General features: G+C 47.1%; 1 protein-coding gene across 1 annotated transcript in view; it reads right to left on the reverse strand.

Moving 5' to 3' along the window:
• Positions 1 to 24,092, reverse strand: part of SLC7A4 (solute carrier family 7 member 4) — a 212,544-nt gene that overhangs the window by 34,153 nt on the left and 154,299 nt on the right. Inside the window, exon 4 of the mRNA XM_069214436.1 lies at positions 18,475 to 18,583. Within this exon, the coding sequence (XP_069070537.1) occupies positions 18,475 to 18,583 (109 nt within the window). The remainder of the gene's footprint in view (positions 1 to 18,474; positions 18,584 to 24,092) is intronic.

The raw sequence follows: 24,092 nt of genomic DNA on the forward strand, positions 1-24,092 counted from the left end.
ACTTGATATCCGGGGTCCCCACTGCAGCTGCTGCCAACCCCTCAGACAGGTTTCTGACCCCCTGGGGCCTGGGCAGCCTGGTTCCAGGAAGGCAGAACAAAGAATTTCCTCTGAGAGAGGGTGTTACACCCTCTCCCTTTGGAAATAGGTGTGAAGGGCTGGGGAGGAGTAGCCTCCCCCAGCCTCTGGAAATGCTTTGATGGGCACAGATGGTGCCCTCTCTGCATAAGCCAGTCTACACCGGTTCAGGGATCCCCAGCCCTGCTCTGGTGCAAAACTGGACAAAGGAAAGGGGAGTGACCACTCCCCTGACCAGCACCTCCCAGGGGAGGTGCCCAGAGCTCCTCCAGTGTGTCCCAGACCTCTGCCATCTTGGATACAGAGGTGTTGGGGCACAATGGACAGCTCTGAGTGGCCAGTGCCAGCAGGTGACGTCGGAGACCCCTCCTGATAGGTGCTTACCTTTCTCTGTAGCCAATCCTCCTCTGAGGGGTATTTAGTGTCTCTCCTCTGAGCTATTCCTCAGATAACGAATGCAAGAGCTCACCAGAGTTCCTCTGCACTTCCCTCTTAGACTTCTGCCAAGAATCGACTGCTGACTGCTCCAGGACGCCTGCAAAACCGCAACAAAGTAGCAAGACGACTACCAGCAACATTGTAGTGCCTCATCCTGCTGGCTTTCTCGACTGTTTCCTGGTGGTGCATGCTCTGAGGGCTGTCTGCCTTCACCCTGCACTGGAAGCCAAGAAGAAATCTTCCGTGGGTCGACGGAATCTTCCCCCTGCTAACGCAGGCACCAAACCTCTGCATCACCAGTCCTCTGGGTCCCCTCTTATCCTGACTAGTGTGGTCCCTGGAACACAGGAGCTGGGTCCAAGTGTATTCCACAGTCCAGTGGCCCTTCTGTCCAAATTTGGTGGAGGTAAGTCCTTGCCTCCCCACGCCAGACAGTAATCCTGGGTACTGCGTGATCTGCAGCTGCTCCGGCTTCTGTGCACTTTTCCAAGGATTCCTTTGTGCACAGCCTTTTTCTGGGTCCCCAGCACTCCGTCCTGCATTGCCCAACTCGCTGAGTAGGACTCCGTCGTCGTGGGACCCTCCTTTGTGACTCTGAGTCGACCGCTGTCCTCAGATCTTTTAAGTGCCTGTTCTGGTACTTCTGCGGGTGCTGCCTGCTTCTGCGGGGGCTCTCTGGGTTGCTGAGCGCCCCCTCTGTCTCCTTCACCAAGGGGCAACATCCTGGTCCTTCCTGGTCCCCAGCAGCACCCAAAATCCTCAACTGCGACTCTTGCAGCTAGCAAGGCGGTATTTCTGTGTGGAAACACTTCTGCAACCTCCAGCACGCCGTGGGACATCTTCTGACTAAAGGAGAAGTTCCTGGCACCTACTGTGGTTGCAGAATCTTCGGCTTCTTCCACCCGGAGGCAGCCCTTTTGCACCTTCATCCGGGGTTTAGTGGGCTCCTGCCCCCCTGGACACTTGCGTGACTCTTGGACTTGGTCCCCTTCCTTTACAGGTCCTCAGGTCCAGGAATCCGTCTTTAGTGCTTTGGTATCAGTTGTGGTTCTTGCAGAATCCCCTATCTCGACTATACTGTCTTTCTGGGGTAGTAGGGTAACTTTACTCCTACTTTTCAGGGTCTTGGGGTGGGGTATTTTGGACACCTTTACTGTTTTCACACAGTCCCAGCGACCCTCTACAACCTACCATAGGCCTGGGGTCCATTCGTGATTCGCATTCCACTTTTGGAGTATATGGTTTGTGTTGCCCCTAGGCCTCTTTCTACCTATTGCATCCTATTGTGATTCTACATTGTTTGCACTACTTTTCTTACTGTTACTTACCTGATTTTGGTTTGTGCACATATAATTTGTGTATATTAATTACCTCCTAAGTGAGGGTATCCTCTGAGATACTTTTGGCATATTGTCACAAAAATAAAGTACCTTTATTTGAGTATTGTGTTTTCTTGTGATATAGTGCTATATAATATAAGTGGTATAGTAGGAGCTTTGCATGTCTCCTAGTTCAGTCTAAGCTGCTCAGCTATAGCTACCTATAACAGCCTAGGCTGCTAGAAACACCTCTATTTTACTAATAAGGGATAACTGGACCTGGCACAAGGTGTAAGTAACACAAGGTACCCACTATAAGCCAGGCCAGCCTCCTACATTGGTGGTGCAGCGGTGGTATAAGTACTTGTAACTGCTTTACAACTTTGTCATTTGGTGCTTTTCAAAAGAAACACTTATACCAAATATTTCAATATATGTACATTGAACCAAAACAGTTAACTTTTCTGCTCTAAAACCTTCTACTAAGTTCTGAAAAGTTCTGAAAACTTTTTAAAGTTTTCTAAAAGTTTGAAAAAGTTTTTCTCTGTACTTTCAAAAGTTCTAAAACATTTTCTCTCTCTCTGTCTTACACCTTTTCTACCATGTCTTCAGTAGAGCCCACTCCCAAAATTGTTCAAGCAACCTATGAGAGTTTAAACTATAAAAGTTTGAGGGGTCTCTGCCTAGAAAGAGGATTAAGCATTGGTAAGAATCCTACAAAAGAGTTTCTCTTCAACCTGCTCTTAGAAAGTGACCAGAACCAGTTTGGTCCATCTCAGGAGAAAGAGGTAGGAGGGGAAGCTGCCCAGTCAGACTCACAGGAGTTCCCTGAAGATGCTCGGGAGGGTTCTTATGTTTAAAAAAAAAAAAAAACAGGCTGGTCTCTTCAAGGCTTGCACATTCTTTTCTGCGTGAGTTGTGAGCAAGAGGAAGGCTGGTAGGCAATACAGCCATAATGCACCCCTTGCACATTTTAAAGAGAAGACGCAATGCGAAAAGAAATATATTTTCCGAGGTTGGCACTTCAAATGACCCCTAATTAAACTTAATGAGATGTTAGATGTCAAGCCTTCTGCCCCCACCCCCGAAACAGGTCCGTTTGATGTGAATTGTGGAGCCTGTCCCTTTAACCCATGTACTCCCCCGCGTCCCTCACTCCGGCTTTTCAATGGAACAATAAGGCGCAACAAAAATAGACACTTCCGTCCTCAAAAGGAACAGCCATTTGGGGTGCTGCGGGGACCTCGCCACTCTCATCTGAGGCCGTCCACCTTTTTAGAAGCAGAGACAGGGAATATGCGGTTCACGGTGTCACAGCAACCTCTGTAAAGAGTATAAATATCTAATTTGTGTGACATTACAGTTTGACTCAACCTCCCCTCGCAAACACAACTCACTTTACTTAGGGCAGAGACTTGGTGTTGTGTTTAAATTTGCTGATATCTCACAATTTGTATAGCTTCTACTACGTAAAATACCTGTCAAGCGATGGAAGTAAGTAGGCAAAAAATACAATAAACCGTGTCTGCTGTGAAAACAGCCGCTTGTGGGCTGCCCGAGACTGGCATTCACCCTTCCTGGCACTGTGAGGTATGTCTTAGCTTCTGTGTCAGGACAACACCCATATACACCTGGGGGATCATTCATCGTGGTGTGCAGGCAAAGAGCAATGGTAAATGTTGGCAGGGCGTCTCTCAAACGTGCCAGTAGTATTGCAAGAGCAACCACTGAAATGTTTGGGAATTAAAAGTATAACATCAAATGCCGCCTTCCTTGAACTATCTCCTGGATTAATCGCTTTAGTGCTCCCGCCGTGGTAGCTTAGCCGCATGTAAAGCATTTTGTTGCCCTGTGGATCTAGACTGCCTTACAGAAAACTGATAATAAACACTGATAATCTCTAGCACAGAGGCATCAGATCCACGCAAACCAACATGTGAGAGAAAATGTGGTTTAATTTTGGCGTGCAGTGTAATACTAGAGAGAGTAACAGATACGACGGGCCAGAGAATGGCATTCTAGGCAAAGCAGAAGGGAGAACTTTGTGCACACCCGTTTGGCCCACCAGCTGCCCAGCTCCCAAAGGTGGAAGAGAACACGGGCATAAGGTATTGTTTTTACACTCCTAAAGTTGTGTTGGAAGGTAGGCTGGAGACCGGGCCAGCTCCTACCTTGCAACGGGGAGAGGGCTCTGCGATGCCTTTCAGACTTATTTGTTTGTTTTTGTTTATTTTTTTCCCATGTGCTCTAGTCCCAGTGTTTCTTTTCTTCAAAAAGGGAAGGCAGAGAAAGGCAATTGAAGGGGCCACTATGAGATAATGGGACCTGTGACTAGCCCTGCTCTTGTTTTGGAGTGCAAGGGGGCATTTAAGAAAACGTAACTTTCGAGAGCAGTCTTACATATTGTTTTTTATGGTGACCTGAATGCCAAAGCAAAGAAGGGTGACGCTTTATTAATCCCACTGCAGACCAGAAAAGCGTCACTAGAGGCAAAATGAAAAATGAAAACAGCGTCTGACATTTGATCTCCTTTGAATGCTTTGCAAGTGTGATGAGATAAGAAAGTTTTACAGCCATGTTTACAACAGCACTGTAACGAGTGAAGTTTTATAAATCCCACTGCAGACCGGAAAAGCGGCACTCGTGACAAAGGAAAAATGAAAACAGCATCTGACATTTAGGTGCTCATTACGACTTTGGCGGTAATACTCGAAGACCAGCGCCTACGTGGGTGCCGAAAGTCCGCCATATTATGATTCACCAACAGAACACCGCCCAGAAACAGCCAAAAACCCAGAAAAATCAGCCTGACCAACGATAGGAGAGATGCGGTTTCACCTCCAGGCGACAACATCCCACCCTCCAAATTACAACTAACAAATCAGCACAGTGGTCTTTGCACAGCAGAAATCCACTAGCGGTCTGAACCGCTGCTGCCAAAAATGCACCCCCACCAGAACACAACACTACATTGGAATCCAGCGTTCGTCCTCCACCCAATAGCAGGCCACATCCAGTAGTCTTACACCTGTGCTCTCATCATCTGCCCCAGCTATTGTAATGGAGACCCAGCAAGAGTACCTACAGGCCACTAGCACTCCTGCCCCTGCAGCTGAGGAACCCCCTCCTCAAAACAGGTCGGTCATCTAGATATCCTGGACGACCTGAGGCCAAGACCAAACACACCACCAGGAAGTGATCCCTCTCCTGAAATTCCTCCCTTGTGCGCCACTGATACACCCCGTTGACTGCCCAATGCCAAACCCCATTATCCCCAGGCTCATGGATACAGGACCTGTGGAACCAACAGCTGAACCACCCATTCTAATGATTTCAGAGACCATGACCCCACTCCTCAGAACTGTGATGTGAAACACAAACACTAATGAGCACAAGTAATGGTGTATGTGTCTTCATTGTTAAAGTCACATCTTTGGTAACAAACAGTAATGAAATACACATATCTGTACAACACGTTTGTCAGTGACTGATATAGCATGAATTTCCAACAGGTGTGTCAGTACATCCAGATGGTAGTAACATCCATTGGCAAGGGTATCAGCAGTCATGTCAGGGAGCAGAGTGTAAACACACATGACCTTATTAGGAACCAAAATAGGGAAAAGTTTAAATGAAGTAACCCATGCAGGCCATTACAATACACATACAGCAGTGTTTCACATACACAGGATACATGCTGCAGCGGGTAGGACACCACATATCGACAGGCTAAGACGGTCAGTCACGCACATGCAAAGTAATGGTATCATTCCATATGGGTGACATCCCCAACAGTACACCACCTTGCACTGTCAATAACCGGTAGATGCCAGACAGCAGCTCAGAGTACAAAATGATAGGTCTGCTGAACAGGACAATTCAAAGGTGTGTACGTTCCATTGTTGCAAAAATTCAGACTTAGGATCATACAGCTTGAATACATCTATAAGGATGAGTTGTAATGGCACCAGCATTCATCACATGTAAATGGCAGCATTGTTTTTACACTTCCCCTCATGTTAAGTCAGCACCCTTTCAGGGTTATAAACAAAGATGGACGGCAGTAGTCTCCTCATACACCTTGATGCATTCAACACTGAAGGACAAAATCACATCTCCCATACAGGGTTCAAGTATTCATTAAACTTTAGACCACACATACCTGAGAATCACTGAAAGTACTGGCGAATTAGGTCAGTGCTGTTGTCAGCTGCCTCCTCGTCTGTCTCCTCGTCAGTATCAGGGTCACCAGCCTCAGCTACAGCTCCCTCATCAATGTCCCCCCTCCCACAACAGTGGGGTGTGCCTTCTGAAGGCCAGATAGCATGCAACAACGATCTTGCAGACTTTCCCTGGTCAGTACTGTAGGGAACCACAGGACACATGGAGGCAACAAAATCTTGCTTTCAATAGGCCGAAAGTCCTCTCTATCACACGCCTCGTCTGGCCGAGTGCCACATTGTACCTTTACTCCCCATCTGTAGCTGGATATTTAACTGGAGTCAGGAGCCAGGGCAGGTTGGGGGATCTGGAGTCACCTATGTAGACATGGAAACAGTACATTAGGGAACTGTGTTAGACATAGAGCTGACTGTGTAGAGCGGTACTGCAGATGGCTGACATGGACAGCAGTACACTTACCAATGAGCCAGACCCTTTCTCATTGTAGATGTAACATCAATACAAGGACACAGCTGTTCCTCAGGATGTAGGAATTAAGTACCAAACCAGGGAATTTCGAAGTCACCTGTGACATTTACGGGTGTGCAAGACACACAATTTGAACATTAAGTTAATCGAATAAGTACTCTTCCGGGTTCTGTACACCCGTTCATTGGCCCTCGGATCGTACCAAGGCGATAACAGTACCATCAATGGTCCCTATCACATGTGGAACATGAGCAATGTTGTAAAAGGTAGCCTTAACAATGTTCAGTTCTGGACGTTGTGGGAACCTTAGGTACCTGTCCATATGCTTTAGTACGGCATCCAGCACATCCTGCAACACTACACTGAACATCAGCTGTGACATCCCTGCAGCCAGTCGCACAGTCACCTGAAACGAGCCACTAGCCAAAAAATGCAGGACAGACAACATCTGTATTGTTGGAGGGATAGCATGGAGATTCCTTAAGGTTGGCAGGAGGTCTGGCTGCAACCGGGAAACCAGTTCCCTGATGGTCAGACAGTTCAGTTGATAGGTCATCATATTGTGCCTCTCTTCCATGGGTTTCAGGTCTACTAAGTGCTGGTAGACTGGTGCATTCCTCATCACTCCGATTTGGCAGAACCTAGGCAGGGGACAAGTAGTACTCAGTACATTTTTTTAAGGTGTTGTTACCAATGAATATCATATGACAATCTGGAAGGATTGGTCCGGTAAGTTGTCAGGTATGTTGCAGATGGAAATATTTGTCCACACGCCATTCCTACCCAAACATTATGGCAGTAACCTCATATCGCCATACTGGTGACAGAGGGACACATAGAGGAAATGAAGTCATGAACAAACAATAGCTTCTCATATGTTACACAGTACGGAATGTGTTTACATGGATGTAAACAAACACCTGAAGTATTGACAGCTGGCACCCACTTCACATGTGAGTGTCAATGAGTAGACACCTTACATCAAGCATATTGTGCAAATATTCAAGTAATGACGCAGTGGAATCAAATAAAATTCATTTAAAAATGTAAAATGACAGCTGCCTGTCCTGCATGCATAGGGCAGATGGAAGTGACCTCATTCCGCCTGCAGGAGTTGTCATGGCGGAAGGAGGTCAGAACCGCAGTGCAACTCCTCATTGGTTGACATTGATGTCTATGGGAAACTGGGGCCAATGATGATCACCGCCAGCGGTGACGGCTGTGATAGCCATTATGTATAGCCCATCTCACTTGACTCTTGACACTCGAGCAAGCAAGACCCCCACTGCGTGAGCTGCTGTGTTCTGTATCTGGGAGCCACAATACAAATACTGCAGGGGATAGGGTCCCAGCCTCACTCCAGACGAACTGAAAAAACTGTTGGAAGGAGTCTTCTCCCTTATGGACAGTTGTATGGGGCTCCAGATAAACAGGGCAGTACAACGTTTGATTACTTACATCTCAGGTGGTGTTTGACGGCAAAAGTGTGTGCACATTGAAAAGGGATGTCTGAAAGATGGAACAGTATGCTAATCATGTCTGTGGTGTACAGTGTACTGGGTATGTGCATGTGCTGTGAATGCTGTATGTTGGAAAATGCTGATGATGTATGATATCATCTATATGATGTTTTCCTTTAGTCTGTGTCTCCCATGCAGGTCGGCGCCATCAGAAGAAAGCGTTGTGGAGAGTCATTGCCAAACAAGTGCGGACCCTGGGAATCCATAGCCTGCAAAGCACCCACTGCAGGAAGTGGTGGGAGGACCTGAGACGATGGGCCAGGAAGACGGCAGAGGCCAGATTGGGGATGGCCTCCCAACGAGGAAAGGGGGACCATCGGACCCTGACTCCTCTAATGGCCTGAAACTGGTGATGGCTTAACCAGAGTTGGATGGGTGCTCGAGGGCAGCACAGAAGCCACAAGGGGGTAAGTTCAGACTGTTAGGTGACATCTGTAGGGTTTTCTACTGTGTCCCTTACTGGACTTCGGTATTGACAAGGTCTAATGGAATTAGAGGAGTATACAGTCATGGTTGTCACTCTAATTGTGTGTCACAGCAATGTGCGTTAGCGTTGTAAAGCCATGCAGGCATTCATGTGGTGGTGCTGTACCAAACTGTCAACTGCAATGAAGACAAACTTCAATGTTGAGGTATTCTACAACCTTCATTCTCTATCCCTGATTCTACTTTACTCAGCCAAAGTAATCTTGTTAGCTCTGTATTTGTGTTATGATAAGTGTGTGTAGTGTACATTGAAAGATGATTCACTGCAATATAAGCGGACATCGGTAGAAAATGTATTCCATACATACCTGTACTATATCGCCTGTGTACAGAGTACCTCTGAAGTTTATTTTTGTTTCATTGTGTTATGATTGAAATTTAGTAAGTATGTTCATGGAGTAAATTAGTAGACATGTGAGTACGACAGATGACAGGCATGTAGGATGTTCAATATTGTCTCCTGGGTGAAGAGGTGAGGTAATAGGTTGTATAGTTGGTCACGGCTACCTGAACTATGTTAATAGCAATTGTATCATAGCCACTATTTGTCACAGCTGGGATGAGCACATATCTTGTTGGTATGTGTACAAGATGGGTAGGGATTGACCCTTTCCTCCCTTTCTTTCTCTCGCAACCGCCTTCCCTCTCCACCTCTGTCTTTGTGTGTATTAGCGTCATCTGAAGAAGGAGAAAGGGCACCTGCAAGTGGGGAAGCTGCATCCCACAGAACCAGAGAGGCAGAGTCCACCGACGCTGAGGGGACCAGTGGGACGGAGGATGAGGGAAGCACTACGGGGGAGACTGGAGCAGCTACAACATCATCTTAGGATTCCTCTTTCGATGGTGGCTCCCTGTCAATGACGGAACCATCTGGGACCAGCACAGCATCATCCTTGTCCACCACTCCCCTTACCAGCACTGCCCTCCATGTAGCCATGTAGCTCCTCATCCAGTTGCCTGTGCCCGCTCACCCAGGAGGGTGTGCGTTTCCTTCGCCACAGGCACCTCTACCCCCTCCCCCAGTCAGCTCTGCTGCCCTCAATAGGGAGGCTATTGACCTCCTGAGGTCCATCTCGGTGGGGCAGTCAACCATTGTGAATGCCATCCCAAATGCAGCAGATCAATGCCAACCTGGAAGGCATTCACAGTGCCTTGGCTGGCCTACAGAGATCATTTCAGGCTCTGGCCTCCTCCTTGACGGCAGCCAGTGTCCCTTCATCTTCCGTCCCCTCTCCAACTACCTGTTCCCAATCCAAAATCATTCTCCTTTCATCCATCCAGAGCACACCTACAGAACAGCATTCACCCACTACAAAAGACAAGGTGCACAAACAGACAGAGGCCCCACAGGTGACACCACAAGCATGCACACACACAACACACATCAGCAGACACGACAATAGACACTTCCTACACTGTCTCCCCACCACCTCCCCCGTTACAGTCACATCACTACTCATACCTGCTGTCACTGCATCATCACACCCTGATCCTGCCACCAGTCCTGTCATAGCCTCATAAATCACAAGAGAAGACACCTACCCCACACACAACATCCGCACTCACCACGACCACCTTCACTACCGCATGCAGCACATCCACCTCACTTGCAACAACCTCACCAACATACACTCACACATCTTCCATTCCCTCTCCCTGCATCTCTTCCCTCTCCTCCCAAGCAACACAAACACCCTAATTTACCAAACCAACATACACCCACCACACACAAGCACACATTGCTCTAGAGTCCCTAAGACAGTCTTCATTGCCTCCCTTTACCTGTTCCCTACTCCTGTCCTACCCAGTGTTGCCCCTAAACGCCATGTCCTCCTGCCCCTACCCAGCCCATCCACCTCCCAGTCTGCCCATGACCCTCCCCCTACAAAACACCACCCAAATCTAAGGTACCTACTCCTACCCTTAAATCCAAACACCCTTCCCCACCATCCAGACTGAAGCCTACAGCCCCACCCCCTCCCAAACCCAAACCTAAGGACCCCCTTCCAAACCCAAGCCCCCCCTCCACCCCTGAAGTTCCTGCTTGCCCCATTGATGCCCCTTTCACATGGAGGCCTATTTCCAGTCAGGAGTCAAGTTGGGCCTATAGAATGTGCACTATGTGCCTTGGGCACATTTGGACAGTGGACTGGCCAGTAGGCCCATTTTGTAACTAGTTATGTTGTTTTTTAATTTGAATACATCTGACCACAGAAATGTGGATGTCAAGGTGAACTACTTGTCCTGGTTTCCTTCTACATGGTGGGTATGGGTTGTGTCTGTGGGTTGTTGCATACGCTGCGTAGATGACTTGTGCCATCTGCATGTTGTGATGTGTTTGTATGCTGGCTTGTGTTATTGTATGGTAGTGGTGAGTAAGTCTGTGTGTATGGTACTGCATCTGTGTATTCCTTTATATGTTGGTTTTACATGGCGTCTCACCTTTGTTACTGTTTGGATGTCTGTTTGGTGATATTGATTGTATGTTCTTGCTATATGCAGCATTTTGTTTGTGTGGTGTTTCTCAACGTGCCAGTCTATGACTGCGTTTGTGAAGTTGTTGTTTGATTGTGGGGTGTTGTGTATGGATGTGTTTGACTGTGTTGGTGGTGTGCATGTGCTTTGTGCTGTGTGTATGGCACATGCCTGTTTGGCGTGGTGTGTGTATATTGCGTTTGCATTTGTGTATTTTGTGCTTGCGTGTGTGTAGATGTGTGTGCTGGTATGGTACATTTGTTTGTGTGTGTCTTTCGCGGTCTGTGCCGGGTGAGTGTGTTGTGTGTGGGCATGTAAGGCTGCCTTATCCTCCAGTGTGTGGTAGGAGGGGGAACTTACGGTGCCTGTCTTCATCGTCACCGGTCCTGAAGGTATTTAGGAAGATACAACGCTGGGAAGACTTGCAGTCTGTTTGCCATGGCGGCCGCGGCTGCGTCTGTGTACCTGGAGGTGACTGTCTCCTTTTCTACTTTTGGTTTCTGCCAGGCTTTTCGTGGCGGTGGCTCCGTCCCGGAAATCCTGGCGTTCTGCTGAATCATAATATGGTGGGTGGTGAATTGGTCCCTGATGGCCTGGAGATGGCTACCACAGTTGGTGGCAGTACGGCCGCACTGGTAGTGTCTAGGCTGTGTTGTGGTTGGATCATCGCCGTGGTCTGCACTACCGGCCTGGCGACAGTTGGACCGCCCCTGAGGCGATTCGGTGACTGCCAAACTCGTAATGAGGGCCTTAATCTCCTTTGAATGCTCCGCAAATGTGACAAGATAAGAACCTGTTTTACAGCCCTGTTTACAACAGCGCTGTAGAAAGTGAAAACACAAGCACTCTTAACAAGGAATCCACCAAAATGGAAGCTTCAACAAACAAGAGCAGGCAACAAAGAAAAAAATAGTCCCACAAAACAAATGCATAAAGAACCAAAGCGTAAAGATACAGTACTTGGGAGGTGCTGCGTGGGAGGAAACAAAACACAAAATGGAGGGACAAAGAGGAAGGATTCACCACTTGAATGCAAGCATTTTCTTAGGACAATCCAAGTAACAAATAAAAACCAATGGGCACGACGTAAGTCCACAAAGTATATACAACATATCTTCACACTAGTCACAAAATTACTGGTTGCAGATTGTGATTAGTGCTTTGTACATCTTGCTCTTGGTTTCTAGCTTAGCACCACTAGCAATTTCAGCTTTTAAATAGCATCAAGTGGGGCATGGCTTGTGGTGTCCAGATGGCGGTGAGAGTGCTCTGGACCCCCCTCTCATCCGATAACATGGCCTGCAGTGTCTCGCAATATCTGTGAGCGAAAACGCCACTTGTGCCTCGGGGGAGCCCTGCGACTAGTTTGGGAGGTTCGGCGCCCTATGGTGCACCCGGTCCTCACCTAGGCCACAACCTGAGTGACTGACAGAAGCCGCTGCTTGAGGGGCAGCGGTCTGGGAAGGCCCTGTCAGACTTGGGGTGAGTGCGCTGCCCCTCTCTGGGGGCCCCAGCCTGGAGGGACTACTGCATGGGCTTCTAAGCCGGTGCCGCCTGGTTGAAGGTAAGGGGGTGGGGGCAAGGCCTGGATGCTGGTTGCGCTGTCTGCCTCTTCCCACAGCCATAGTGCCCTGTTGGCCCTGCAGATGCGATATGCCTGTGGGCCCCAGAGAAGCGGACTCCGGTTTGGTGGCTCGTGGCGCAGCCGGCTCTGAGTGACCGCCACAACTCCATCGGTGGAAGCAACCCGTGCCAGGTCTACATGGCATCACCCATGGCCTGCAGCGCAGGCTCTGGACCAGCTTGGGAGCAAGTGGGCCTGACCCCCCCCCCCCCACCCTTGTGGCTTTCATAGGTTGGGCTCAGCTGGGTGCTGTGGCATATGGACGGGCCCTCTGACATGCCGGAGGAGCCAGCTGCCCTAGCACTGATCCAACGCTGATGCTAGCGCCTTGACTACCGGCCCACTTGCAGTCTCTGCTGGAGCAGGGAAGCCTCTCCCACTGGCATCACATAAAGAGGCGCTGGGGTTGGGCTCACCGTCTGAGGCCTGTGGAGGTCCTGGTCCACCATCTTGCATCCAAATGACACTGCATGCCGCCTGCGGTGGCGGAGGCCGGCTTACATAACAGAACCCAGTGAGCCCTTGTGTCGCCCGCGGCTGTACATGTTGTTCATACGGCAGGAGGTGCATTTTGAGAATGGCCAAATATAGGTGGTCTACTAGAGGTGGAGGTGGTGAACATTGGGCCTTGCTGGACGACTGGGCTCAAAGGGGGTGGACCTTGTATTCCCTCTTTCGAGCCAAGCTGAAGGTTTGAGCGTGCCGCAACCACTGAGAACCCTGCTTGTCTGCTTCATAACGCCTCCTTCAGGCCATCTTCACCTGTTTGTTCCCTGGCCCGGAAGGCAACACAGTTCTGCGTCTGGCTGCTTGTGCTGCGATGAAGTGCAGCAAGCGGTCCAGACCTCAATAGCTTTGAGTCGTAGCCTTAAGGAGTCATGGGGAAAGACAAACCTACACCTACCCCCAACCCCACATAGATCAGTTCACTACTTCTGCCGTATCCTCTGGGGGGGCAACTCCTCTGACAGAAGCACAACCACGGTCGATAGCCTGGACAAGATCCTTCAGGCTATGCAAACGTCACAGAATGCTGTGGAGACTAAGATCGGGGAGGTACGTGAAGATGTGGGACTTCACCACCAGGGCTTACGAAACACTGTGAGATGAATCACAGAGGTGGAGGGCCGTGTATCCAAGGTTGAAGATGAGGTCACAGATCACAAGACCAATGTAGCCCAACTGTTGACCCGAACAAACAAACGCCACCACCGAGCTGAAGATGCCAAAAATCGTCCCAGGTGCAACAGAAGAGGTTGAGAATTCGTTCCCCACTGAGTTCTTGGAACGATGACTCAAGTCATGGATGCCTGTGGACAAACTGTCCCCACAGGTTGCAACTGAACACAGGGCCTTGACTCCTAAACCTCCTGCGGGTGCTCAACGGCATCTACTGATAGCAAGACTTCTCAACTTCAAGGACAGGAACTGCATCCTCAAGGAAGCAAAAGCGACCCCAGACCTCTGCTATGAAAACTCTAAAATACTAATTTACCCAAACTACATACAAGGGGTTCATACTAAACATCCCTCTTATGAATCGGTTAAACAGAAATTTAGAGCTCTTCAAATGGCCTATATGCTCATGTTCCAGGCATGTCAAAGTTATTCATGAGAGCAAATCTTTCTTTTATGACACCACCCCTTTCCTCCCTCCCCCTCAAGTCAAGCTAGGAGTGGCTCACTGAAGAAAAGCAGCTCTGCTGCACAGCGCTCCCTTCCTCTACCGGTGCTAGACAGCCATCAAAATAGAGACCTCCCAGTGGAAAGATGCCAGAAGAGGGGCCATACCGTTCTTGCCAGACACAAAAATTCGCAACACATCCCCCTCACCGAGCCTTGGTTCGCAGACATCTCCAGCGCCTCAGAGGTCTGACCCATCCTTGTTTGGGGCAGGCGTTCCACATTCATTGACTACATCCTATGGAAACATATTTCTGGCGAACGCCACTTCTTTACTAGTTGAACACATCATCTACTGATAACCTGTGCTCTCACAGGCACTGCATTGCATGGATCCTTCTTCCTGGAGGGGTCCACCACTCCACACCCATCCAAGACAAGTTGATTTTAGTTTGGGGTTTACATTATAGGGCGGCAGATGCTTCCTGGGGGTAAGTATGGGCTGAGATGGAGTTGGGTAGAAGTGGGGTTTTGATAGGGACATATGTGACTATTACTCCCGTCCAATGTTTTCAATGTTCTAACATTTCTTCCACAGGTGGCCACATTGGTCCATTGCTGCTACACCAGATGAGTGCCTTATGGGGACATGCGTCCTTCTTGAGGGCTCACACTCAGCTATATACATGTAACAAGGTAGTTTTCAATGCAGCCACCTACTGACAACCCATGCCCTGCCAGGTTCCCCTACCCTGTAACACCATGGAACGTTAACGGCCTTCTGGATCAAGTTAAACACTCCGCTGTATTTCGTTGTTCCTGATGCTCCTCCCCCTCTATTCTGAAGCTGCAAGAAACCCACTTAATGGGGTCGAAGTGTCCCATACTGCCTTGACAGGGCTTGAGAGAGTTTATCATGCGGGTTTACTAAAGGCTCCCAAGGATTGGCGATCCTCCTGCATCACACCTTTCATCAAGGCATGGCTGGACTCCCAGGGTCGCTACATTGCCCTGATGGGCGTGTTGAATGGCCGTCCACTTAATCTCCAGTGTATATATGCCCCTCCAGTTGCCCTAGAATCATTCCTTAATGTTCTCCTGGACATAATAATGCATCTGCCATCAGGGTTTTTCACTTCATGGTTTACACTTATAGGAGGCAACTTCAATGCAGTGCTAGAACCCTCCGTAGAGTCCACAGGTTCCCGCTCTAACATCCAGTACAGTTGGGCCAAGTTGCTACAAAACTGGGTCAATAAACTGGGTCTCTGTGACGTCTGGCCAGTATGGCACCCTAGGGTAAGACAATTCATGCACACTTCTGCTGACCACCATACAAATCCTTGCATCGATATGCTCCTCATGTCAGATCCGGATGTTCTCTCTGTGACCCATAGTCAGATCTTTTACTGAGGTATATCTGACCACACCGCACTTTTCATATGTATAGGTGACCCTCTGGGCCACTCAGTGTCCAATGTGGCGACTGAACATCTGGCACCTCCAAGACAAATGGTACAGGGACGCTTGTACTATTTTCAGACTAACGAGGGGTCAGTGCAGTCACCCAGTACTATTCGGGCGACCTGCAAGGCTACCATTCAGGCGCATGCCTGATGTCTCCTCAGGATGGCGGAACGTACCAGAAACCAATACATCACACATCTTGAGGCCCTGACTCTGCGCTTCAAGGTGCAGCTCTTCCCTGAAACTCATGGCTTCATCACCAGGCAACTACTGTTGCTACAAGAAGAGATGCGGCACGTTTCCCTCATGACAGCAAAACATGTGCTTGTATCCGCGGTGTGGGTCTATGGGTGGGCCGATAAAAATTGGAAGCTGCTGTACTGGCTGGCTTCTGATCTCCTGGCCAGTAGAGTTGTCTCGGAGATAACTGATGGAACAGGGCATTCCCACTGGGCCTCCCTAACAATTGCCCAAGCCTTTGCTGCCTATTACACTAAGCTCTATGAGGTGTGTTCGCGCCCCCTGGCCGAATTGACAGCCCCTCTCATTACATGTGCCACTCCCCTGACTCTCCAGCCCTGGAAGGCAGGAATTAGAACAACCCATTACGTTGGAGGAAATTAATGCAGCCATATTCGCAACGGCAACCGGTAAAACCCCAGGTCTGGGTGGCTACCCTCCGAGTACTATAGTAAATACTCATATTTATATACACATATTTAAATAGCTCCTTATCTACTGAATTTATGTGCTGAGGCAGCGCAAACTGGTACCTTCCCCCCCCAGATCTCGATCAAGCCACGATTGTAGTTATTCCAAAGTTGCTGTCCTGCCGGTCTCCTGCACTGCATATTGTCTCATATAATTTTTCAATACTGAAATAAAGATCTTTTCCTGCATCCTCACTCAATGCCTGAAAAAGATGCTTTAATCTTCAATTCACCTGGACCAATGTGGGGTCATTCCTGCCAGGAGCACAAGGCACTGTCTCAGGCGCCTTCATGTGGCCCAGGCTTATCATCACCTCTACCCCCGTCAGCTGGCACAGCTCCTCTTAGATTTTGAAAAGGCTTTTGACACTGTTGTTTGGACGTATCTATTCCGAGTATTGGTAAAAGTGGAATTTGGTCCCAAATTCTGTGGACTTTTGCAGATTCTCTATTCCAACCCATCAGCGCGGGTTCTGGTTAACAGAACTGTATGTTTCCTATAAGAAGTAGAACTTGTCAGGGTTACCCCCTGTCCCCACTCCTTTGTGCTTTAGCTATTGAACCACTGGCAAGGATTCTAAGAGGTGACCCCCTAATACAGGATGAGTATTGCCCACTGGGCAGGAAGATCGTATCACATTATATGCGGACGAGGTCCTCTTGTATCTGGCCACCCCGGCGCACAGTAGTCCCCGCTGTTTTCAACTCTTAAACCTTTTTGAGGAGGCCTCTAGCCTGGCTGTTAATCCAGCCAAATCGGTATTAGTCCCACTGCATCCTGCACGGGATTATTTTGACTGGCAAAATATGATTCCAATCCGGCACCTCAGCTTTCGATATCCGGGCATCAAAGGTGCCCTGAAGACGGAGCCGACATGGGCCCTTAACATTACACCCCTTGCCTGTAGGATTAAAGAAGACCTGCAAAAATGACAAACACTTCCTCTAAATGTCATGGGTAGGATTAGCATTGTATAAAATGATCCTGCCTCAGTTTCTTTACCTCCTTCAAAATGCTCCATTGAAAATCCTGCAGGGTGCCCTTGAGGGAGTGGGGGGTACACGGGCAGATCGACCTTTTCAGGTGCAGCTCTGCTGGTAGCTAAAGGAAACATTGCAATCCAATGGACACTCTCAAAGCCTCCCTCGTTGGCTCAATGGAGACGTGGCGTAGATTAGTGCGACCAACAGGAAAAGCCGGTGTACGAGGCCAGGGGTTGCCCAATCAAGCATAGCAGAATATGGGGTAAATGGATGGAACCATGAGGATGGACATCCTATGAGTGGCTTGACTTGGAGAAATAAGAGTTTTACTGTAAGACCTATTGATAAGCACACTGCATGGTCACAGGTAGGCCCAATTATGAACTGTGAATGTGGCATGTTGATGGAATTGAATGTGACTCGTACTTTTAATAAAATCAATAAAATTGTTTATCAAAAAATAGATAGTATCAAATCGGAAAAACACTTTGCAGACGTCAATACAGACGGCCAGTGTTTCACGTCGTAAAAACACGGTGAGCAAACCTGCGCATGCGCTCTCTAGAAGTTCTGTTTACCAGGAAAGAACACAGCCTCTGGCACATAGAGCGGTGGGGAGAACTCGTGACGTGCAGGTCACAGGAGGTGTCAACGTGAGCGTTTGACTCACTCAAGCTGGGTGTATACACATCACAAGAAGCTCAAGTGATTTAAAAAAAAAAAAAACATGTTACTCAACAGCTAGCAAATTCCCAAAACATGACAGTATACTGTAATTCAGAAAGAATAACTTGGTGGGCTTAAGATGTGTTTCAAGTTGTAAGCTAGGAGTGGTGCGCTGGAGAGCCCCAGAGGTACATCTATCAAATGATGCATTATTCATTAGTGTTACATTTTACAACTTCTCTGTAGGAACGATTTCTTTCGTCTCCAGCTGGCTGCTGCGCGTCGTCTCACATGCTGGGACAGTTTGCGTGCATCATTCAATAGAAATATGATGATTGACATCTGTGCCATGCAATCCTGAACAAGCAATGCAAATACATTTCTGAGATCAACTCAACCACCCCAACAGGTACTGAAAGAGCCTATGAACTCACCTATTATGAGCCACACGGAAAATCGCACCCATGTCAAGTAGTTGAGTTTCAGCATGAGGTATGTGTTCAGAAGGATGCTCAGTGAAGGGAGCAGAGGCACAAAGGGAACCTGCAGGAGACGAGAAACATAATACACAATTAGGAGAAGTTATGCTGACATTCCACAATGTGTAGGTATTGAACCTTGGGCCAAAACACATGATGAAGCTAACATATTATGCGACAAGTGCAGCGCAAAAGAGTGATCCTTCGAAGTGCTTTGAGACCTTGAGCAAGGACTGTGTATGAGGTGGGGAAAGCAAGAAGAGGGTCTACACAAGGGAATGATGACTAAATAAAGTTAGGAAAAAGGAACGTGGTGGAGGAACATTACACGTGTTTCTTTTTTCATTTTCTTTCAGACAGAGCCCCGTGTCACCTGTAAACCCCTTCTGAGTGGTCTGAGATATTGTGACTATACAGCAAAACAAAAACAATACAGAAAATTATAATACAATCATCAGGACTAGTACAAGGATGTCTAAGTATGAAAAGCTGACCTTTAAAGCCTCTGGGGGCTTATGGGGTTATGTAGAGTTCACAAAAGTTTCCAATTGTGAGTTATTGAAAGTATCATGACCCGCATTTATCAGAATGCGAAGGGACACTCTCCCCGAGATGTCAGCTGTGAGCTCCCTCTTCTGCACTATTTTCCTCCTGGAACAATTAGGCTGACGAGCCTTGTAATGCACCTGCACACTTTGACAAAGTACTGGTCTTATGAAATACAAGCTGCAAGACAAGCACCCATTCAGGCCTGCTGCTAACAGCAGGGACTATTCATTTAGCCGTCCCGTTTTGTTTTGCGTACACCTCTGAACACTTTTTTCTCCTTTTTGATCAGGCTACATAAAGTAAAGACCAGGTCACCAGGGGGTAGCGTATCTTCTCTGCAGTGTTCTAGACCAGTGGTTTGAAACTTTTTAGAATCACCAACCATTTTTTAGAATGACAAACTTTTGGGACCCACCAGGCTTGAATGGGCATGAGGTGGGCGACTTTTTAAAGCATTGTGTCGTGCTCACTGTCATTTACATTGAAATGGCCGCTACATTCGCACAGACCTAGTTTTACTGGTAAATTCATATTGCACAGAAATGATAATGTGGGGAAATATAGTTTCAGTAATGTTTATTATTTGTGCATCACCAAGCAAAGTGTCTTAGTTTGTTTTGATCCTACTAAAATCTTTATTTCCATCACGTTTCAAAATTACAAAAAATGTGCTTCCTTTTTGCTTTCCTAATTGCTGAATGTGTACAGTTCGTTTACAAGTATTTACATTATGTTCTGTAAAAATTGCATCAACCAGCCTTTCCTTTCGCATACCAGTACACTAGCAAGGTAGTCACATAATTCACTTTAAACGCCATCCCCATTTTAAAAAAAGAGCAATTTGTCAGAAGAGACTGCCTGACGTTTGACCTCAGTCTTTGAAGCACACCAAAAGTGGCAAAATAATTACATACTTTAAAGGCATCTTAATTTATTGCTTTTGGACTTTCACGACCTACCGGCTGGTGACCTACAGTTTGGAAAACAGTTTTAGACTGTTCCCGCTTCACTGAGCCACCCTCTGCCTATGTAAATCCAACAACATGTTCAGATTTTGCTCCGCACACTGTCATGACAAACAAATATGGCTGTCCTCGGTGTTACGTAAAAATGACATGCACACTTCTCGGATTAAATGCACCAGAAGTACAGTAGCCCGATAAGATTGTTCTCATCAAAAAGCGTGAAAAGAGGCAAACCTGCACTTGTAAGAAATGTGCTTCTTATGTTCGGCTTCCTTTCGTTTTCCCAAAGTGTGGCACAAAGAGCCTGTCTGACTTTTTGCCTGTATCTCTCAGGATATTGATTGAAACCATGTAGACATAATTATTATGATGTCTGTGCTCGCACTTCCGCAATCCATTTTGGCTATTTAATTGTGGACAAGCATAGACTGAACTAGAGATCCTAAAAGCCACCACCGCTTAAGCGATTTTCAAACCAAATAGGGAAAAAAATATGTCTTAAAACATGCTACTGGAATAGAGAGCAGAGGCGCTGCATGGCCATCACACCCTGACAGAAACAGTAATAAGGTGCATTTCGATCAGCCAGATGTACCCTTTCAAAGAAAGGGACTTCCTCTGTACCTTTTATTTTGAGGCACGCCATCCACAGCTTGAGAAATTTAGAGGTGAGTTGACATCAGCGGTTCTACTTCCCTGCAAGAATGCAGTGGTTTCTGATTAGTGGACTATCGGCACCTAAGCGTCTCCTATGAAGCCCCATCCATCGCCTAAAGGACGGTCACTGTGGGTTTCTTTATTTCGCATCAAGCACAGCGTGTCCTATTTTGATTCTGGTATTTACTGATGTTTGTCACTTGCCTCACTTTAAGGTCAGAGTAAAAAGTAGCTCATTTAAAGTGTATAAAGTGTCAAAAAACGACCTGCTACTTCCTTATGAAAAAGGGCTATCACCCAGACACAAGTGTAATGCATAGAAAAAAACACTTGCTGCGCCAACTGTTGATGAGCACTAACATTATCATTAACTGAATTTACCAGAATCCAATAGGAATCTTTAACTGAGATGAGATCAATATGCTCCCAGACTACATTTACTGGCAGCTTAGATGATTTGATAGTTGCACATCCTCCCCATATTCTTCAATATTTTAGTCATCCCTGACATTCCCTTGCTGTGTGCTTACAAGCATTTAAGTCGGACTGCCATCAAAAGCAAGCACTATGGATTTTCCTGGCAGCAGAAACTAACTCTCAGGACAGTACAGTTTCCTCTGTCATTTCCCCCTTATTATCCCTCCGACCTGGTCCCTTTTTTAGGTCTTCCCTAGACAGCGCCTGCCCTGTGTCTTCGAGACCTTTTCCTTTATTTCTGTGGGCTGTGCCCATAGCTTACCACTGACTAGCTTCATTGTCAATCATTTACTTGTTTTTATTAGACAGCTGCCATAGGCTCCCTTCCTCTTAAGGTGTATGTCCCTCCCGTGGAACATGGACACACTACTTGTGTACTTCCACTGCTTATTTTTTTAGGTGCTTATTGTTCCATTGTGTTTAAGCACTCTGCTAGAGTGTCTTTCAGTGTTTACTTCTCCCTCTTTGGTGTACCTCTCACCCACCCTCCTTCTGCTGTCACCTATGTCGATAGTTGCCTCTTCCCACCTTTCGTTGTTGCAAGTGTTGTTGCTTTCCCACTCAAGCTCCTTCCACTGCTGCCTGCCTCCATCCACTCTCTCTCCTTCTGTTGTTGCCCAAGCAGTTGCTTGCCCCAACCCACCCTCCCTCCTTGCATGTTGCCTATATTGTTGCTTGACCCCCACCTACTTACCCTTCTTCCGTTTTTGCCAGTTGTTGCAAAGTCCCCCTCCGTTATTGCCTGCTGCCACTCATGTTCCCTCAATCTGTTGTTGTCCGTGTTGTTGCATGCCCCTCCCCCACCCTCCTACCTGGGTCATGATACTTGTGTAAAAATCACTGTACTCTGGCCACATAAAGAACAAATGATCCCCCTAATTGAGAGAAAAACGGAGTCCTTGAGCACACCCTCCAATATGCACAAGATAAGAGATCTTCCATAATCAAACTCAATTTATTTTCTCTCCAACTCACACAAACCATGTTGAGTGTTTACACTATACAAGCTTTCTACATCTTGCCAAACATTAATAGAAAAATACACTATCAAATGATGGTTGGTTGAGCCCGGTTGATGGCCGTTCATGTAAAAAAAAAGTGTATTTTGCATAATGACAGAAGCTCCAATAGGGAACCTGACCCCACAGTGATTGGAAGCCCTAGTATTCTTAGGTTTTTAAGAATGTTAGGTTTTTAAAAATGTTAGGTTTTCGTAACCTACTTCATAAAGAAACTTCTAATCCACCCTAATCCTTTTGATTCCCAGCAAGGACGTACTAACCAAATACCAACACACTGCTAAAAGGCTAAACCAAAGTAATGAAAGAAAGCAACCTATTGGCGTCAAGGCAACCGAGGTCCTATGATGCTTCTACCTCCCAAAGAGGTAAATAGTAACACTCAATCCCCTTGTCTGGCCAACAATTACAAGTTAAGAAGACACTTAAGAGGTATTAAATAATGGTTCGGACAATGGTGAAATAAGAGCTAGACTAATATACAAAGAAGATGATCACGGAAAAAACACATTTTGGGAAATAAAGTGGCACCAGGTGGAGAAGGCTGCAACAGAATAGGATTGTTTCGGGTTGATGGTGGCTTTCAGCACATAAAATGGCGAAACAAATATTGAAATCAAAATCCTAAGTAAAAGGAAGGTTGGCACGTCTCCCCACAATGGTCTGGAAAGAAAACCAACATGAGAAAGATAGAGATTATTAAAGGAAAATCCACCCTCAGAATCCATCAATTCCACCAAATCGATGGTGGTCATTTAGTTTACAGAACAATACGGTCAGTCCTCAACTGATACCCTGAACAGGGAAAAGTGCCTGGAGGAAACCTAATACCAAATTAATTTTTAGAGACAATCATTTTTGATTGACTCCCAGTATGAGAAAAAAAATCCAATACGCTGTGGCAAATGTATCCTTTCCAACCTCTTGGAACAACAGCATAATGGTCTCTTGTATAGAAACAAGCATTGGCAAAACCAATAGGTTTTGCCTATGCGAGACTTACTAACATTGTCAATGTTTTTTTTTAGACCTGTTGCACAGCAGTGAGGACTGGTGCAGCCAGTGTGGACTACGTCATAACGCTCTTTACTGTTTACTTTAAGCCATATTGCAAAGCAGCCTGCACTATTATGCAACATCTCTAGAAAATATTAAGAAATCCAAAAAGCTCTGCAAAAACTCTTTGGCTTTATTATTATTCTTTTTTGTAGCAGGTGGGAGGGCCAGAGGGGGCAGCCAATATGGACAGAGGGGTAGAGTAGGGTGGGACAGGCAAGCAACATGAAGTGGGGGTGGCAGAGGGAGTTGGTGGAGACTAGGTATGGAGGTTGGAGAGTGGGAAGGCACAAAGAAAATGGACAGGGGGAAGGGCAACACGAGGGGGTGGCAGAGGGAGTTCTGGGACCACGAACGGCTGGATGTGGACAGGAGTCAGGAAAAGATCGGAAAGAGCGAGGGTGTACGGATTGCAGACACATGCACTCTTAAAGTGTGGATGTCTAAAATTAAACAAGCATTGTCAAAGCCAATAGGTCCCACCTATCCAAGAGCTATTTGCTTTGGTAGTGTTTTGCCATGTTGTACATCAGTGTGTCTGCTGTTCGCCATGGCTAAAAGTTAGTAGCATGGAGGGTCGTAAAATGGAGTGGGGGAGTAGCATCCTGCTACGATCCAAGATCATTTCTCAGTATTACTATGACCTGGAAACAGACACAGCATGCTCCTACTATTAGGCAAGAATTAGGTAAGTAACAAGAAGCAGACCTCTAGCTACTTTACATCCTGAAGGTTCTCTGCCTTCCTCCCACAATACCCTTTCACTCCCTCTCCCCTTAAGTACAACTTCATGACTGGAGCACCACACCGCTCCACAGGTTTGACACTCAACACTGCCCACATAAATCAA

Source organism: Pleurodeles waltl, chromosome 11 (genome assembly GCF_031143425.1).
Source record: "Pleurodeles waltl isolate 20211129_DDA chromosome 11, aPleWal1.hap1.20221129, whole genome shotgun sequence".
Taxonomy (NCBI): Eukaryota; Metazoa; Chordata; class Amphibia; order Caudata; family Salamandridae; genus Pleurodeles; species Pleurodeles waltl.